The sequence below is a fragment of the Enhydra lutris genome, unplaced genomic scaffold, assembly GCF_002288905.1.
Source record: "Enhydra lutris kenyoni isolate GAN:26980312 unplaced genomic scaffold, ASM228890v2 scaffoldscaffold92, whole genome shotgun sequence".
In the NCBI taxonomy this organism is placed as follows: domain Eukaryota; kingdom Metazoa; phylum Chordata; class Mammalia; order Carnivora; family Mustelidae; genus Enhydra; species Enhydra lutris.
Window position 1 is genome coordinate 2367129 of NW_019154176.1, and position 18725 is coordinate 2385853.

Here is an 18725-nt window from a genome sequence, read left to right on the forward strand (position 1 = left end):
TGCCCTCTCATCCATGCCCCCGGGCCTGTCCAAACGGACGCGTCTGTGCCCCGTTCATGCCAACCATGTCCTCCCCACCTACACCACCGGCACCCTCACTAACCCCCCTCGCCATCCCATCCTCTTCGCCCCATCCCATCATAGGCCATCGACCGCAGCTCTGGCCGAACCTCTTCCTACCTCGAGGGCTCCTCCTTGGCCCCACCAGCCACCCAGCCGAGACCCACTGTGCAGAAGGTAGTGGGAGGCAGGGGGTGGGTGACTCCGTGTTGGCCCCGGAGCTCCCGTCTCCCCCGAAGCCCAGCAGGGTCTGGAGGGCCCAGGGAAAGGGTGTGCTGACTCCTTCCGCTCCCTCTCCTGCATGGTCTCCAGCTGCGCTAACCCCAAGCCATCCCACTGCTTCCAAGCCCCGTCATGCCCCCTCCAGAGGAGGGCACGGGCTGGGCTCCCCGGCTCTCTGTGACCCTTGCCCCCACCCCCAGCTGCTGCACGAGGAGCTGGCCCTGCAGTGGGTGGTCAGCGGCAGTGCTGTGCGAGAGGCCGTCCTGCAGCACGCCTGGTTCTTCTTCCAGCTCATGGTAAGACCCCCTCCTCCCTGCCCCGGGCTGGTCCTCTCCTCTGAGATTGTAGCTAAGACCCCCGAGCCATGATCCCAAGAGACGCCTCCCCATGTCGAGAGACACTGAAGAGAGAGACCCCCCTGAAACTCACCTGAAAGCCCCTCCACGGAGAGGTGACGCCCCCCTACCTTCTCCCAGGCTCTCTTACCCTCCCCACCCCTGCACCCTGCCTAGGACCCATGCAGGCTCTGCCCATTGCCTGCTCAAGCCTTGTGTTAAGAGTCAGGGCTCTGTCTCCACCCAGGACCCCTTAGGCCCACCTCTAGCCCCCGTGCCTTGCTGCTAAAGCACCGCTCACAGCCCCTCAGGCCCTGTTCCCCTCTGGTGGGCCCCCCTGTTCGGTCCCTCAAGCCCTGTCCACTCTCACCGCCCGCCCCCCCGCCAGGTGAAAAGCATGGCGCTGCACCTGCTTCTGGGCCAGCGGCTGGACACGCCCCGCAAGCTTCGCTTCCCTGGGCGTTTCCTAGACGACATCACGGCCCTCGTGGGCTCTGTGGGCCTGGAAGTCATCACCCGGGTGTACAAGGTGTGTGGGAACAGGCCTCAGTGGGAGAGGTCTGAGAGAGGACCTGGAGCCAGCCAGGCAGGGGCACCATGAACCCCCTTGCTAGATCAGGCTGTTGACTCAGCATCTCTTGAGCAACGACTGTGTGCACAGTCCGCATGCTAGACACAGCAGTGAACCAAACAGACCCAAATCCACATTTGCATGGAGCTGACTTTTTAAGGAGACTTGAAGGAGGGGAAAGAGCTCCCTGTGCCATCGCTTGAGCAAGGGCCTTCTAGGCAGTGGGAACAGCAAGGGCAAAGGCCCTGAGGTAGGACCATGCCTGGGTTGTTAGAGGAGCAGTTAGAAGGTGTGGCTAGAGTGGACTGAGCAAATGTGGGAATGGGAGTTGATGAGGATGGGGAGGGAGGACAGAGATCCCTTAGGTCTTAGCACAGTGCCAAATACAGTAAGTGCTCAGTAAATGAACACTGATGTTTTGAGACCTTGATCATTGGTTGTCCAGGTCCTGGATCACTAATTCCAGTGTTCACAGGAGCTAGGCAGGCAATAATAATAAGTTATTACAATAGTAATAATAATAATATTGAGTATTTATTGAGCACTTACTGTATATCTTAAACACATTAGATGGATGACATCATTAAATTCTCCCAACCACCCCATGAAGTTATCTCCATTTTACTGATGGGGAAACTGAGGTAGAGAATGACTGGGTAACAATCTGATACCACACAGCTGAGAAGGGGCAGAATGTGGATGTGAACCCAAGCCACCAGCTCTAGAGCCCACACCCTCACCACCTGGGAGGAATGGGGCTTAGGGTGGACTCGGGGGCATGTACCTATTGGCTGTGGCCGGAATGCCTGATTTCTCGGGAGAAATGGGACTTCTGGTTTTGATAGGAACTTTCCAGATTTTTGAAATGCCAGCCCAACCCAAGTCAGCCCTTGTGCAATCTCCGATGACCTCTGGGCTGGGCTCAGAGTTCTCGACCTTGTTCCACTGGAGCCTCCCCAAGGGCTGATATTCTCAGGGGCTGAGCTGGACTGTGAGGAAACCACCCTATGAATGGGCTGCAGGGGGTAACAATGCCCCCGAGAAGCAGCATCCTCCCAGCTGCGAGTGGGGCATCAGCGATGGGCCACAGTGGTTCTGTTGCTTCACTTGACATTTATCGAGCACTGACTTCCAGGCTCAGTGTATAAGGAAGACCCAGTCTCTGCTCCCCTATGGACTCAGAGCTAAGGCAGGTTTTATATCTTGTTTCTCTGGGTTGCAGGGAACTGAGGGCCACTGAGCCTAACTACTCTGTGGCTTATGGTTGCCTGAGAGCAGACAAGCATCAACAACCCCTCAAGGCCAAGCAGCCTTCTTGATATTCCTCAAGGTTACCAGGCACATCCTGCCCCAGGGCCTTTGCACTTGCTGTTCTCTCTGCTCAGGTTGCCTTTCTCGTCTTGGCTCTTTCCCATCTTTCCGGTTTCTCTCAAAACTGTACCCCAATCAGTTTTCTTCAAAACATACGGAACTATCTCCTGCCCTTTTATTTATTGTCTGCCTTCCCCTCACACAAGACTGTGAGTTGGACAAGCCACAGGGACCACATCTGTCTCATTCACAGGGTATGGCACATAGTAGATGTTTAGTATAGTCTTGTTAAATGATTACTGAGAGCGCATCAGTTAAGGCAGAGGTTACTTTGCCGGAACATCATCACACGTGGTTTAAATGTGACCAGAGTTTGTTTCTGAGCATAGGTGGGTTACAGGGTATTCTACAGTGTGGGCCTGGCCATCGCGGTCCACCATGGTGCCTGCCCCATAAAGCCGGACTGGTGGTGGGAACAGGAAGACCAGCCCCTTCTATCTAAGTGACCACATCACTCTTCCCAAAATCCCATTGGCCAGGTTGTGGTCACATGGTTATTCTCAGCCTCAAGGGAGGCTGGGAAATGTGGTCTTCACCCAGCTCTGAACTGTGAAGAAGGGTTTCAGTACTCTGAGTGGGAGAGGATTTAGAGGAAGTCAGTAGCCAGTTTCTGCCATCCATATTGTGTTGTTCCCATCTAATGAAAGGAAAGAAAACAGTGTTCTGAACCGAGTCCTGAGAAGTGTAGACATACAGCCGTGGGAAAGGGGCGGGACAGAGGGAAGAGGACAACCGGGAAGTCCAGCTGTATCTGGAGGCCAGAAATGAGGGTGTGTCGAGAAGCCCCAAGGCTTTGGGGCAGTGACGCGGCTCCTGGAGGTCACTGGTGGCCCTAAGGAGAGCCAGGCCCAGTGTGGAGACTGAGGCTCCATGAGACAAGTGGGCGTGGGCTGACCGGCCCTGTGCCCCTAGGACGCAGAGCTGGCCGAGCGCCTGAACGCCAGCCTGGCCTTCTTCCTCAGCGATCTGCTGTCCCTGGTGGACCGCGGCTTCATCTTCAGCCTGGTCCGGGCCCACTACAAGCAGGTAGGGGTGGGCGTGGTGGGCGTGGCACAGCGGCAGTGCCGCGGGTGGGGTGGTGGGCGGGGTGGGTGGAGCCAGTGAAGGTCGCCCGCTGACTCCCCTCCCCCACAGGTGTCCGCACGGCTGCAGTCAGCCCCCAACCCTGCGTTGCTGCTGACGCTACGCATGGACTTCACCCGCATCCTGTGCAGCCACGAGCACTACGTGACCCTCAACCTCCCCTGCTGCCCCCTGTCGCCCCCGGCGTCGCCCTCGCCCTCTGTATCCTCCACCACCTCCCAGGTGCGCTGGCCTCACTTCTGGCTCCTTCTCTTGACCTTCGACGACTCGCCTTCAGCCCCTCTTCCCTCATTTGCCCATTTCAGAGTGGGGCGCTGCCCAGGTAGTCGGCCCCTTCACTTCTGACCCCCACTCTTGGTAATTTCTTGTGTGGGAGCAGGGAACCAGCTTCTTATTTCTCACCTCTAAATCCTAATTCCTGCCTGGGGTTCCATTTGGTGTTTTTCTGACTTAGAACTTGCCTCAAGGCCCTGTCACCTCACATGTGGTAGTTAACACCAGTCTCTCCCCTCTGACCCTTGACCCCTGGCTCCTGCCATCTCTGCTTTCTCTTCCTGCCCTCTGCAGAGCTCCACCTTCTCCAGCCAGGCCCCGGACCCCAAGGTAACCAGCATGTTCGAGCTGAGTGGGCCGTTCCGACAGCAGCACTTCCTGGCTGGGCTCCTGCTGACAGAATTGGCGCTGGCCCTAGAGCCCGAGGCCGAGGGGTGAGCACAGGCCCTCTCTGGTCCCCAGGCTGGTGGAAAGGTCCAGGAGACATGTCCGACCCAACCCGAGCTCCTCGCTCCCCACCACCCCCCACAGGGCATCCCTGCTGCACAAGAAGGCCATCAGCGCGGTGCACAGCCTGCTCTGTGGCCACGACGCCGACCCCCGCTATGCTGAGGCTTCTGTGAAGGCCCGTGTGGCCGAGCTGTACCTGCCACTGCTGTCACTTGCACGGGATACACTGCCACGCCTGCACGATTTTGCTGGTCAGTGGGCCGGGGCCAGCCAGGGCTGCACGATCCAGGGGCTTCCCTGATCACACCAGTTCAGGTCGGGAAGGGCGGGGAGCAGGGTTAGGAATAAAAGCATGGGTGGTAGGGACAGAGGAAGAAGTTCCAGTGTGCTGCTGTGGGGCCCCAGGCAAGGCGTTAACTTCTCTGAGCCAAAAGGTTTCTTACCTATTACATGGGGATAGTGGTCGCATTCACTACTTCCTAGAGTTATGTGAAAATCTGGGGAGCAGTGTACTGGGACACTGTCACCTCCTGATAGGTGAGGAGGGGCAGGTGGGGAACATCGGGATGAGGGGAAGTTCAGAGCCCTGTGTTCATTCAGTCACTCCCTGTTAGCATTCCCTGGCACGGGGGGGACAGGGGACAGTTGGAAGCACAGACTGAGGATTTCTGGGTGGATCCCCTTTGTCATTTGGGTGAAATTCTCAGTCTTTACCTCTTGGATTTTTTTTTCTGCCTCATTTTCTCGCTTCTCTCCTTCTGGGACTCCAATTGCACGTATGTTAGACCTATGGAGTGCATTCACGTGCCTGCTGTGCTCTGTTCTGTTTCCATTCCGTTTTCGGTTGGGAAACTTTCATTTACCTGTATTTGAGCTCACTGCTTCTGTCTTCTCTAGCTGTGTCCAGCCTTCTGTTAACCCCATCCATGAGTTCCGAATTTCAGATGTTAATATTTTTCAGCTATAAAATGTTCGTTTGATATTTTGGTGTGTTTTTGTAGATCCTAGTTCTCTACTGAAATCTACCATCTTTTTACCCATGTTTGTCCATCTTTTCTGCCAATTCATACATTAACATCCTTTTTTGCTAATTCTAACATTTGGTCATCTGTGTGCCTGCTTCTGTTGTCTGTTTTTCTCCCTTATCAATTATATTTTCCTGCCTCATCCTATGTCTTTCAACTCATTATGGTATTTTGGATGTTGTATGTGAACAAATCGTCGGGACTGAGGCAGTGTCATCCTTTCCCAGTGATGGCTCCTCTTTCCCTCCCATATGAAGAGAGGAAAATGGGAGGGTCACCTCAGTCTGGTCAGGAACTGAGCTAGGTTAAGCCGAGCTGGAGATTTCGTTAAATTCAGTCAACGCTTTGTTTCAAGACTCTCTGGGGTGATACTGGTTCTGTATTTGTTGGCAGTTCCTGTCTCTGGTGAGACCTTTGGGGGTGGGGGCAGCTATAGGGGTGACTCTTAAAACCCTAGAGTTTGGAAGCAGGCTCTTTAGGTTAAAATCCCATCTCTACCATTTACCTGCTGTGTGACCCCAGGCAAGTGACATAATCTTTCTGTGCCTCAGTTTCCTCATCCATAAAGTGGGGACACTTAGAGCATTTATCTCATAGGGTTATTTTGAAGATTAAGAGTTAGTATTTTCCAAGTCCTTAGAGTGGCACCTGGCACATAGGAGACTCTATCTAAGTGCCCATTGATGGCTATGATCATAGCGACAGCATTTATTATTAATTATTATTACTGTTATTCCTGCCAGTGTTCCATTATCATTGTAGTCAACATTTACAGCTCCTGTGGGCCAGGCCACATTCTGAGTGTCGAACATGTAGCAGCAGCCAGGGCAGATAGAGTTCAGGCCTTTGTCATCTTACAGACAATGGTATGATAGATGTATCTAATCATAGGCACAAAAAGTGAGCTCTGAGAATCGATAACTGGAGACCTCACCCTGGTCTGGGGGAGCGGTAGCAGGGAAGGCTTCCCTGAGGAGGCGAACTTTGAGCTAGGCTATGAGATCAGGAAAGTACTTACCAAGGGTTCATTCTTCTGTCCCCCTGTCCCTGCCCCCAGAGGGCCCAGGTCAACGGTCAAGACTGGCCTCGATGCTCGACTCAGACACAGAAGGGGAAGGAGACATCGGAGGCACCATCAACCCCTCAGTGGCCATGGCCATCGCTGGTGGGCCCCTAGCCCCCGGCTCCCGGGCCAGCATCTCCCAGGGTCCAGTGGCAGTGAGTATGGCGCTGGTCCCCAGAGTCACCATCCAACCTGGTAATAGAAATTATATAAAGACATTTGTTTGTTTGTTTGTTTGTTTTAAGATTTTATTTATTTATTTGACACAGAGAGATCACAAGTAGGCAGAGAGGCAGAGAGAGGGGGAAGCAGGCTCCCCACTGAGCAGAGAGCCCTATGCGGGGCTCGATCCCAGGACCCTGAGATCATGACCTGAGCCGAAGGCAGAGGCTTAACCCACTGAGCCACCCAGGCGCCCCCATAAGGATATTCTGATAGGCCAGTGCTCATCACAGTGTGGAGGACATGAGCGTCAACTCCGTCCCTTCTGAGCACCCTCTCCCCTGTCTGGCCTCAGGCTTCTCGCTCAGGCTGTCCCCTCTCTGCTGAGTCCAGCCGGACCTTACTGGTGTGTGTGCTCTGGGTACTGAAGAACGCCGAGCCAGCCCTCCTGCAGCGCTGGGCCGCTGACCTTGCCCTCCCTCAGCTAGGTCGCCTCTTGGACTTACTTTACCTTTGCCTGGCTGCCTTTGAATACAAGGTATGGGGCTGGGGGTGGGATGGGCCTGGGGATTGAGTGGGTGGACAGGGCAGAGGGGAACCATCTTCACGCACAGGTGCCTGTGGGTTTGAGGGTCAAGGGGTGGGCCGTTTCTGGGCTTAGCCAAAGAGTGAAGGGAGAATTGTCTTCGTGAATCGAATTGGGAATGGGCTAAGACCTTGCAGGAAAGGGGGAGAGCCGTGTCTCCAAGCACATGATCCTGGAGGTCAGAAAAGGCTGAATGAGTGTGACCAAGCAGCCCAGGTCCCACAGGAAAGGGCAGAGTCAGCCCTGAACCCTGTTCTCTGTCCTCACAGGGGAAAAAGGCCTTTGAGCGCATCAACAGCCTCACCTTTAAGAAGTCACTGGACATGAAGGCTCGTCTGGAGGAAGCCATCCTGGGCACCATTGGGGCACGACAGGAGATGGTCCGGCGGAGTCGTGGTGAGAGGGAGATAATACCCTGTGCACGTCCTCCTGCCCCGGCTGCTCCCAGCCTTTGTCTAATGGACCCCAAGAAGAGGGCATCCATACCTCTGTGTCTGCCTCACCTTCCCCGGAAAGAAGTGCAAACGTTGTCCCCGTACACGCGCATCTGTGCTCCCTGTCCATTTTCATGTCATTCATGTTTAACTGTGTTTCCTTAGCATGTACATGTGTCACTCGGTGTCCTCATGGGTTGTCCCACATGTACCTTAATGCCTGAGCACGTCTCATGGTTGCGTGTCCTTATGTTTTTGCGCATCTGGGAACACACACCTGCGCATCTCAGAGAGGAGCCCGTTTGGAAATCAGGAGAACGTACGCTGGCGGAAGAGCGTCACACACTGGAGACAGACCTCGGACCGTGTGGACAAGTGGGTGTCGGCAGGAAGTCGTTTGCTGGGGTCCGACCAGTTTCCAGAGAACGGGGGACCCTAAAGAACTTAAGGGAGGGGGAGCGAGCTCAGCGCCCAGCCGTGTCCCATCCCCTCCAGGACCAAGGATGAGATGGAACATGAGGCCTTGGTGGATGGGAACCTGGCAACTGAGACCAGCCTGGTGGTTTTAGATACACTGGAGATCATCGTGCAGGTAGGGCTTGAGCCAGCATGTCCCTGACCTCTGACCCCACCACTGTGCCTTGTGATCTCTGACTCCTGACCCTGGAAGCAGCTCAGTCCCTAACAGCTGGATTTCTGACTCCCTTCCCCAACCCCCCACCCCCCCCCCCCCCCCCACAGACAGTGATGCTGTCGGAGGCCCGGGAGAGCATCTTGGGGGCCGTGCTGAAGGTTGTGCTGTATAGTCTGGGCAGCGCCCAGAGCGCCCTCTTCCTGCAGCACGGCTTGGCCACACAGCGAGCCCTGGTGTCCAAGGTAAGCCCCGCTCCACAGGCAGGGCTCTGAGGGATCGGTGTAGCCCGCTGAGCCCCTACCGTGTGCTCAGCCACTTCGTGAGACACACTCCGTAGCCATCATTTACAGAGGGGGGAGCTGAGGATCAGAGTGGCAGAGTCACTCACCCGGGGTCACACAGCGTCAGATTCTGAAGCCCACTGTGCTTGACCAGAGGGGGCAGGACACTGATGCCCCTGCCACAGTCCCCATCCAGGACCTTCTGTGCCACAAGGGGAAGGGGCTGACCTGTGCCTGTGTGGCCCGGGGGGGGGGACAGTTCCCAGAGCTGCTGTTCGAGGAGGACACTGAGCTGTGCGCTGACCTCTGCCTGAGGCTCCTGCGACACTGTGGCAGCCGCATCAGCACCATCCGCACGCACGCCAGCGCCTCGCTCTACCTCCTCATGCGCCAGAATTTCGAGATCGGCAACGTAAGTGGGAGTGGCAGGTGGAGGGCATGGCTGGCTGACCCGAGGCACCGGTGAGGGAGGGTGGCCAGCCGGAGAGGGTGGTGCCGTCGATGGGGGGCGGGAGGGAAGAGGGGGGCAGGAGGAGCGGGCCCCAGGGGTGAGGGTCCTGGGCTCACAGGTGTGCTCGTCCCTCCTGGCTCCTCATAGAACTTTGCCCGTGTGAAGATGCAAGTGACCATGTCGCTGTCGTCCCTAGTGGGGACGACGCAGAGCTTCAGCGAAGAGCACCTGAGACGGTCACTCAAGACCATCCTCACCTACGCCGAGGAGGATGTGGGGCTGCGGGACAGCACCTTCGCCGAGCAGGTGACACTGCTGGGCCCCCGCCATGCCTTCCTCAGCCGGTGTCTTTGCCCTGCCGGCTTTGCCACCCGCACCCCCCCAGCCCTGCCCCACCAGTGAGGCCGTCGGGCATGTCACGATGCCCTCATCGTGCCCGGCTTTTCCCCCCCACCCCCCCATTCCAGGTCCAGGACCTGATGTTCAACTTGCACATGATCCTGACGGACACAGTAAAGATGAAGGAGCATCAGGAGGACCCGGAGATGCTCATTGATCTCATGTACAGGTGAGGGGGGCTGGGTGGGCCCTCCAGCGTTCCCACCCACGGCAGGTGGGGAGAGGGAGTGGTGAGCGGGCAGGAGGGGGCACAAGCAAGGGGAGAGCAAGGTGAGTGAACGCTGCGAAGGGTGCCAGGCGAACATGACTGGAGAACAACAGAGGAGAGTAAGGACAAGTAAGGGGGCACGGGTGGGAGAGACAGGTAAGGTGCTGACCAGTGACGGGTCTGGGAACAAGTGATTCAGAGGAGAGGTGTGGGGTGTTTGGGAAGAAGTAGGGGAGTGGGAGGTGGGGAATGGGTGATGATGGAGCTAGGGAAGGCATGGGGGGTGCGGACGGGAGGTGGTAGCCTGGTGCATGGTGGGGGGCGTGGGGGAGGCGCGGAAGCAAGGGGAACAGGGGCGTGGCCTCCCATTCCAGCTGAGGAGCCTGGCTGGTGCTCGGCCCTGGGGGAGGGGTAACGAGTAAAGGGGGTGGACCCGTGAGGGGCCGGCAGTGGGAGCTGGGCGAGTCCCTATCCCCCTCACCACCCACCACCTGAATGCCAGGATTGCCCGCGGCTACCAGGGCTCCCCCGACCTGCGGCTGACATGGTTGCAGAACATGGCGGGGAAGCATGCGGAGCTGGGCAACCACGCGGAGGCCGCCCAGTGCATGGTGCACGCCGCCGCTCTGGTGGCTGAGTACCTCGCCCTGCTGGAGGACAGCCGCTACCTGCCTGTGGGCTGCGTTTCCTTCCAGGTGAGCTGCTGGGGGTGGGGGAGTGTTGGGGGTGCGATGGGCAGGGGGTGGCACCCGTGGGCTGGGGGCCTGATGCCACCTCCCACCCCAGAACATCTCATCCAACGTGCTGGAGGAGTCTGCCATCTCCGACGACATCCTGTCGCCCGACGAGGAGGGCTTCTGCTCCGGGAAGCACTTCACAGAGCTGGGGCTGGTGGGTCTGCTGGAGCAGGCGGCCGCCTACTTCACCATGGTGAGGCCTGTAGGGGGCCGTAAGACACGGGGTTCGGGCCGGGCTGCTGTCATCAGATCCACCGACGGGCCCAGTACCTGCTCCTGGAGGCTCCAGGTGAAGCTCCTGCCTGCTCCCTTTCTGGGCCAGGGACTACCTGAGGACAGCTGGGACCTTCACGAGCTCAGGTTACCTGCCTCTCTCCCTGTAAAACCCTTCACACGTGGACTGGACATAGTTAATTTCCGTACATTCAGCTGCTGTTTAATTTTTTTTTATTAGAGTAAAGTTTGCACCTCGCTCCGTCCCCACAGCCAGCGCTCGAATTCAGCAGCCACCAGTCTTGACTCTCTCGTTTCATCTCCTCTTTGCCTCTTTGGTTTTGGTTTTTGGTTTTGGGGTTTTATTTTTTATTTTTTTTTTAAGATTTTATTTATTTATTTGACAGAGAGAGCTCACAAGTAGACAGAGAGGCAGGCAGAGAGAGAGGAGGGAAGCAGGCTCCCCACTGAGCAGAGAGCCCGATGTGGGGCTCGATCCCAAGACCCTGGGATCATGACCTGAGCCGAAGGCAGAGGCTTTAACCCACTGAGTCACCCAGGCGCCCCTTGCTTTTTTTTTTTTTTCCAAACCTTGCCTACTCAGCATGGTCTGAGGACCAGCAGCATGGTCATCGGCCGGAGGCTTGTTATAAATGCGGAGTCCTGGGCCCTGCAACCCTCTGAACCCTATATTTCGACAAGATCTCAGAGATCCCTGTGTGTGTTGGGAGTCAGAGAAGTTCCAGCTTAAAACAAACCCTACCCCTCACACTGTCACCTGCACAATACCTCTCCATGCAGCCTCACTGATGAAATCCTTTGTATTTTTTAAAAGATTTTATTTATTTATTTATTTGTCAGAGCACAAGCAAGCAGAGACATAGAGAGAAGCAGGCTCCCCACCAAGCAAAGAGCCCAATGTGGGACTCGATCCCAGGACCCTGGAATCATGACCTGAGCTGAAGGCAGCCGCTTAACCAACTGAGCCACCACTCAGTTGTCCCTGATGAAATCATTTTATGCAACTCTTTAATACCAGTCCGGGCTTAGATGTCCCTGACGATCTCGAAATCATTTTCTTTTTGCAGTTGATTTGTTCGGATCAGGATTCACGTAAAAACCCACAGTGGCTGTGACTGACAAGTCTCTTAAGGCTCTTTGAATCAAAGAAAGAAAACAAGAATGAGAGACAGGGCATCAGTTCCCCACTTTTTACAGTAGGGTTTTTAATGTTTTCCTTAATAGGTCGAGGCCCAGGTGTTGTACTGTCCACTGCTCTAAAAAGGTTTTCTCCAGTTGGCTTGTGTGAAAGCAATTGGGTTTTTCCCCCGGCATTTCACTTGTTGGGACCTCAGCTTTGTTCCAAGGGGTTTTCTGGCCCAATCAGGGCTCTGGCTGCGTCCCCGTGGTGTTGCTTTACCTGTTCCTCACTCCCCCGTGTTTATGGGAACTGGTGATCAGATCTAGAGCCCTGCTCAGATTCAAGGTCAGGTTTTCCAGCGAGAAATCTTTCCTGTGCTGCCAGCCCCGTTAGTGGGGTTTTCATTATAGTTATTGTGCTAAAGGCTCAGAAACAAAAGTCTTGGGAATAAATCGGACAGTAGACACAGACCTCTCACAGTTGGCCACCAAATGTTCCAGGGTGTCTGGTGTGTGCCCAGCTTGATGCTGGTACCAGCTGTGGGTGAGGGGCACTTAGGAGCAGCCATTACCATGTCCCAGGAGGTAGCTGAGTGTGGAGGTCTTGGGCACCAAACCAAAAGGGCTGGTGTTCAGGTCCTGGCCCTGGGGAGCCATGTCTCTGAGTTCTAGCTTTCCCTCTGAGAAATGAAAAAAACAAAACAAAACAAAACAAAAAATACTCCCACAGATGAAGGAACATGGGTAAAACACAGATGTACACGGCACCCGGTCCGTAGTGAGCATGGTAGAGACCACTTAGGGATCTGTGGGGGTGAGTGGAAAGACTGGTGTTCTATCTAGGGCAGGGTGGTCCAGGTGGGCTTCCTGGAGGAGGTGATGAAAGATGGAGCTCTAGAGCATGGGTAGTTGTACAGATGGTGGGCTGTTCCAGGCAGGAGAGAGGGCTAGGGAGGATGCTGGGAATCTTGATGTGCCCCCACCACCAGGGCGGGCTCTACGAGGCAGTGAACGAGGTCTACAAGACCCTTATCCCCATCCTGGAAGCCCACCGAGACTACAAGAAGCTGGCTGCCGTGCATGGCAAACTGCAGGAGGCCTTCACCAAGATCATGCACCAGGTGGGCCCAGGATGCCCTCCCAGACCCTGCCCTTGGCCCCACCTCCCGTCTTACCACAGCTCAGCTGACGCTGATCCTTCTCTCCTCCACAGAGCTCTGGCTGGGAGGTGAGTCAGCCCAGTGGCCACCTGCCTCTGGGGCCCCCATGATGGCTGGTCAGCAGTGGTCAGGGACCACCAGAGGGTGCTGGAGGAACGTGGCTGCCTGGCCACAGGGGTTGGTGCTCAGTGGGCAGTGACACACCCTCTGCTTCCCCCATTCCCCCCTCCCTACCCCAGATCCCGAGGGCAGCCTGTGACTCACCCAGCTGGGAGCTCTCCAGAGACACCCCTCCCTCGGGCAGGGCCAGCTTGGTTGCTGCCTGTGAGGGGGGGCTCTGACTCCCTTCTTGTCTGTCTCTGTGTTCCTTCTTGTCTCTGTCTTGTGGTCTCTTTCCCTGTCTCTTTGCCTCCCCGTCTTGCTCACACACACTCTCTCTCTCTCTGGGTCTCTGGGTCTCTGTCTCTCACGGTCTCCCCTAGCTTCTCCCAGGATCTCTGCTCCTCATTGCCATCTCGTGCTCCCCCTCTCCCGCCTCTCCCCCACTTGGGTCTATTTTTAGGCATCTCCTAGTTTGGGGAGAATTTTCTGGCCAAAGAAGGCAGGAACCTAGAGCCAAGATGGGAGGGCTGGGTGGGGGCCGGGTAGGACGGGCAGGTCCCCTCCTTCCCTGGATCTCTGGCCTCTGCCCGAAGAATGGTACTCATGGGGCAGCATAACCAGGACCCTAGGGGTTGGGGGCTCTTACCGCTGACCTCTCCCATGACTTTGTGTCTCCCTTCCCTACCAATACCCTTGTGCCCGCCCCATTCTGCCTGGATCGGCCTTGGTGAGTGAACATGGAGCTACCCTCTTCCTTTCTGGCAGAGGGTGGTATACCTGGTTGGGAAGGGAGGTGCCCTGGAACTAGGGAGACAGAGCCTCTGTCCTAGAGGGCTGTGCATTTCCTCAACCACTTAAGCATTTATTGAGCACCTGCTGTATACCCAGCACTGTAGGCATTGAGGACACAGCGGTAAGCAATAGAGCCTTAGTCCTGATTTCCTACTGAGATCCAGACTCTGAAGAACTGCATGGGACGAAAGGGATAGTCAGAAAGCAGGGGCTTGTGTTGAACGAAAACAAAGATTTGGGGGAGCCAGGAAACAAAGGGTGGGGAGAAAGAGGGAGGGTGTGGGCAGCTGGCCGTTGTCTGGGCCTCAGGGTCCCCCCGACTATGCCTATGACTGAATGTTCTTAGGGTTTCCCTGGCTCTGCCCATCTCTTCAGCCCGTGGGGCTCAGGACCATGCATCCCCGGGGCAAGGGGGCCTCTAGAGAGGCGTCCCGAGCCACAGCTCCCCTTCTCACAGATGCAGCGCGTGTTCGGGACGTACTTCCGCGTAGGCTTCTATGGTGCCCGCTTTGGCGACCTGGATGAGCAGGAGTTTGTGTATAAGGAGCCATCCATCACCAAGCTGGCTGAGATCTCGCACCGGCTGGAGGCACGTCCCGGCGGTAGGGGGTAGATGGGCACTGGGCTGTGCTGGGGCGGCATGGGGGCTGCTGCTCCTCTGCGGCTCCGACTCAGCCCCGTGTCCCCAGGAGTTCTACACAGAGAGGTTTGGGGAGGACGTGGTCGAGATTGTCAAAGATTCGAACCCCGTGGACAAGACCAAGCTTGACCCACAGAAGGTGAGGGTTCCTGACCATCCCGGGAACCCCCAAATCCTATCTTCAGGGAGACGCAAAAGTACTACTTCCTGGGGACCCTCAAATCCTATCTCTGGCACACTTCAGAGCTTATCTCCCTGGGGAACCTCAAATCCTTCTCCTTTCTCGGGAGTTTCTCGAACATCAAGGCTTTGGGAGTTGTGGGAACCCCAGATTTAAAGCTCCCAGACCCGGGGTGCCTGGGTGGCTCAGTGGGTTAAAGCCTCTGCCTTCGGCTTAGGTCATGATCCCAGGGTCCTGGGATCGGGCCCCGCATCAGGCTCTCTGCTCAGCGGGGAGCCTGCTTCCCCCACTCTCTCTGCCTGCTGCTCTGCCTACTTGTGATCTCTGTCAAATAAATAAATAAAATATTTTTTAAAAAATAAAAATAAAAATAAAGCTCCCAGACCCAAGGAGGTCCAAATCCCCTCTCTCCAGGGATGGGGCCCTGCAGGGAGGCTGGCAAGCCCCAAGTGTGTGTACTGGGGCTGTGGGAGCCTCATACCTGAGCCCCGCGTCCCAGGCCTACATCCAGATCACTTACGTGGAACCACACTTCGACACCTACGAGCTCAAGGACCGGGTGACCTACTTCGACCGCAACTACGGGCTGCGCACCTTCCTGTTCTGCACGCCCTTCACACCCGACGGCCGTGCACACGGGGAGCTGCCGGAGCAGCACAAACGCAAGACCCTGCTCAGCACGGACCACGCCTTCCCCTACATCAAGACGCGAATCCGCGTGTGCCACCGGGAGGAGGTGGGCAGAGGCCCCGGGCCCTGGGAGGGGAAAGGCCATGACCCAAGATCAGGGGAGGCCCGGTTACCCCAGACCCAGGCAGGCAGACATCCCCATGCCCTGTTCATGACACAGCCTCTTGGAAGCCCTCTCCACCCCCAGCAGGGGGCCAGGCTGCCCTGGGCTGGCTGGGGTCAGGACATCTGCAGGCCACAGCCAGTGCCTGCCAACCGCCCGGCCTCCCTCCCCACAGACAGTGCTGACACCGGTGGAGGTGGCCATCGAGGACATGCAGAAGAAGACACGGGAGCTGGCTTTTGCCACCGAGCAGGACCCGCCCGATGCCAAGATGCTACAGATGGTGCTACAGGGCTCTGTGGGGCCCACGGTGAACCAGGTACAGCCAGTGGGGCGGGCAGGCCACCCGAGGCACCCCCCAGGGCCGTGCGGACACCCTCATGAGCCCCTCTCACCCGGCAGGGTCCCCTGGAGGTGGCCCAGGTATTTTTGGCAGAGATCCCAGAAGACCCCAAACTCTTCAGGCATCACAACAAGCTGCGGCTCTGTTTCAAGGACTTCTGCAAGAAGTAGGCCTGACCCCTCCAAGCCCCGCAACCATGGGCTCTTTGCCTTCCTGACGTCATACAGCCTCTCTCTAGCCCGGATGTCCAATATGGCGCTCCCGCCTCTCTGGTTCTCCTGAAGTCTCCTCCGCCTAGCAGACCTGCATTATAGCTCTTGCCACCCCTGTCCCCATGCCGGGACCGCCCCCCACCTCTCCAGTCTTGCTTTCTCCTGACTGCCAGCCCCTGAGCCTCTTCTGCCATCTGTCTCTCAGGTGCGAGGATGCCCTGCGGAAGAACAAGGCCCTGATAGGACCCGACCAGAAGGAGTACCACCGGGAGCTAGAGCGGAATTATTCCCGCCTGCGGGAGGCTCTGCAGCCGCTGCTCACCCAGCGCCTGCCCCAGCTGCTGGCGCCCACCACTGCGGGCCTCAGGTGCCTGACCCGGCCTCCCCCAGCCATCGAGAGGGCAGAGGCGGGCACAGACGGGTGCTGTCCTACACATGCCTGTCAACACGCATGCTCACGGCTTGGCACAAACATGCAACTATGGGGACATGCATGCAGGCTGGGCAGGCTCCTGGCAGCCACCTGGGAACCCTAGCTAGGTCATTTCCCAGACATCTGACTTCACCTTCCTGGGCCGCGATTTCCACTATAAAATGGGCACAATTATTAGCTTTGGTGGAAGGTTCCAAAAGAGATTCTGTGAACTCATGGCCAGAGCAGAATGGATGGGAAAGGACCAGAATCCCTAGAAGGATCTTTAGAAAGGGGCTGGGGAGGCTGATGAGTCCTATGGAGTTGGCCGTGTTGACCCACCTCATCCCTCCCCCAGGAACTCCTTGAACAGAGCAAGTTTCCGGAAGACCGACCTCTGAGCCCAGGTGGCCTGAAGCCACACCCAGAAGAACCATCACCCTGGCCTCCACTGTCCATGCCTTCCTGGCATTCTCCCCCAGCTGTGCCCTGGGCTCTGGGGTGATCATATTTACATGGGGCTGGGCCCTCTGTTCCTCTCTCTGTTCCCATCTGTGTGCACTGATGCCTCTTACCTTTTCTAATTTAAAGTGGTTTTCATAAGCAGCCTGTTTGATGTGAATCCTGGGAGCTGGGTCATGGGCGCAATGTCTATCCACACACCCTGATCTTTGACAGACTCTGAGACCTCACTGGGTGCCAGGAACACTGCAGTGACACCAGATGCCAATTCCTGCCCTCCTGGGGCTGACATTCTGGTAGAGAAAGCAACACACAAATAATGTCACATCCCCATGGGGAATAATAGTAATATTAATTATGCCCTTGGGCCAGTAGTCAGCCCTGCACTAAATGGCTCCTAAAAAGCCATGCGTCCCATTTACGGGGCCTTTTCGCCTGAGGGAGGCCCCTGCCTCCTAGTTAGTGAATTTTCTCAATGCCATTATCAGGTAGGAAGCCTTCTTAACCCTGTATTACAGGTGGGGAAACTGAGGCACCAGGCAGGCAGAGGCTTGGTGGGGACTGGGGCCCAGATCCGGTTTAGCCATTCCCTGCGCAGCCTCGCACTGACCCAGCCCCACTGTCCACCCCGCGGCAGTCACGCCACCACTCCGTACCAGGCCTGTGCTGGGCCGCTTCCAGCCCTCGGGCGGCGGGTTGGTGGGGGGAGGGGTGACCTCCCGCCGCCGCAACCGCCCGAGCCCTCCGGGAGCTGGGCCTCGGCCAGCCCCGCCCCCTCCCGCCCCCCGCAGCGCCCAGCTGCAGCGGTGGCGGGGACCGTGCCCCTGGGACTCCGGGAGGAGGGACGAGAGGACGACACCGGACCCCTTGCGCGCGCGCGCGCGCGCACACACACCTGCGGTCCAGGTGCGATCGCCTTCTCCCGACTTCGCCCCCTCCACGGCGGCCGGGACAGCCGGCGGCTGGGGGTGGGGCCGGCCCGGAGGGGGCAGGGCGGGGGCGGAGCCGCTGCCGAGGGCCGGGCGGCCGGGCGGTGGCGCGCGGAGGACGCACGGGCGGCGGGACGCAGGGACGGCGGCGGGCGGCCGGAGCGCGCGAGGCGAGTAGGACCTGAGGTTGGGTCGGGGTTCGAGTCCGCTTCGGGGTTCGAGCGTGGTTCCCCATCCCACCCACCCCCAATCCCGGGGCGCGACCTCGCCGTTCTCTACGAGCCGCTGCCTCCAACTCCACCGTCTAAGTCCAAACTTTTCGGACTTTGAATGTCTGGTTCCCCGCGTCTCTGTCCCCTCCCCGTCTTTGACTCCGTCCCTGCTTCTCTCCCCCGGCCGCATCCTCCTCCGTCTGTACTTCTCGCCCTGCCCCTTTCCCTCATCACTGCCCTCCTTTTGCCTCTTTCTCCCATCTCGGTCCTCCTATCTATCTCTCTACCCTCTCTCTGTCCCCCCTTCGCCCTCCTCGGTGGCCGAGCCGAGCCAGGCCCCAGACGGCGGGAAGGCGTCCGGGCGTCCGGCCGGGCTGGGCCTCGGCCTGGCGGCTGGGCCGGCGTGGGGAGCGGCAGCTGTTTGCCATTAGCCCGGGACCCCGCAGGCCCCGCCCCCCCGGCACGGGGCGGGGCCACCCTTGCCCCCATCTTTGGGGCGGGGAGACCCCAGAGACGTCCGGGTTTGGGTGGGAGGGAGGGCTTCAGGGAGACCCCCGGGACGTTCCGGCCCACCGGGGACCCCGCGCCTCTTTCCGTGTCCCGTCTTGGAGTGTCCCGCCTCCCTTTTTCTCCATCTCTCCTACCCGGTGTTTCCTTTTCTGTATCCCTAGGGTCCCATACAGGGAGAGGGGCTTCAGCCGCCACACTCCCCACCTCCATCTGCTTTCTAGACCTGCAGTCATCCTAGCACATAGAGGGTGGTCAGATGACTGGAGACCCTCAGACCTC

At 57.7% G+C, this 18725-nt stretch overlaps 1 protein-coding gene across 4 annotated transcripts in view; it reads left to right on the forward strand.

Moving 5' to 3' along the window:
- Positions 1-16939, forward strand: part of LOC111162380 (dedicator of cytokinesis 6) — a 41582-nt gene extending 24643 nt beyond the window's left edge. For 2 of the 4 annotated variants that reach the window (XM_022526758.1, XM_022526759.1), the window contains 26 exons: positions 483-578; positions 1006-1146; positions 3472-3585; positions 3694-3864; positions 4210-4349; positions 4447-4616; positions 6448-6608; positions 6971-7153; positions 7471-7597; positions 7926-8010; positions 8131-8227; positions 8377-8511; positions 8810-8962; positions 9149-9307; positions 9469-9569; positions 10111-10303; positions 10395-10538; positions 12688-12819; positions 12912-12926; positions 14216-14341; positions 14442-14531; positions 15073-15309; positions 15542-15685; positions 15769-15875; positions 16127-16288; positions 16692-16939. In XM_022526758.1, coding sequence (XP_022382466.1) covers positions 483-578; positions 1006-1146; positions 3472-3585; positions 3694-3864; positions 4210-4349; positions 4447-4616; positions 6448-6608; positions 6971-7153; positions 7471-7597; positions 7926-8010; positions 8131-8227; positions 8377-8511; positions 8810-8962; positions 9149-9307; positions 9469-9569; positions 10111-10303; positions 10395-10538; positions 12688-12819; positions 12912-12926; positions 14216-14341; positions 14442-14531; positions 15073-15309; positions 15542-15685; positions 15769-15875; positions 16127-16288; positions 16692-16734 — 3426 coding nt within the window. In that variant the 3' untranslated portion in view covers positions 16735-16939. Of the gene's footprint in view, positions 1-144; positions 238-482; positions 579-1005; positions 1147-3471; positions 3586-3693; positions 3865-4209; positions 4350-4446; positions 4617-6447; positions 6609-6970; positions 7154-7470; positions 7598-7925; positions 8011-8130; positions 8228-8376; positions 8512-8809; positions 8963-9148; positions 9308-9468; positions 9570-10110; positions 10304-10394; positions 10539-12687; positions 12820-12911; positions 12927-13778; positions 13784-14215; positions 14342-14441; positions 14532-15072; positions 15310-15541; positions 15686-15768; positions 15876-16126; positions 16289-16691 lie in introns of those variants that run through there. The other 2 variants (XM_022526757.1, XM_022526760.1) reach the window with 2 other exon arrangements.
- Positions 16940-18725: the final 1786 nt, after the last annotated feature.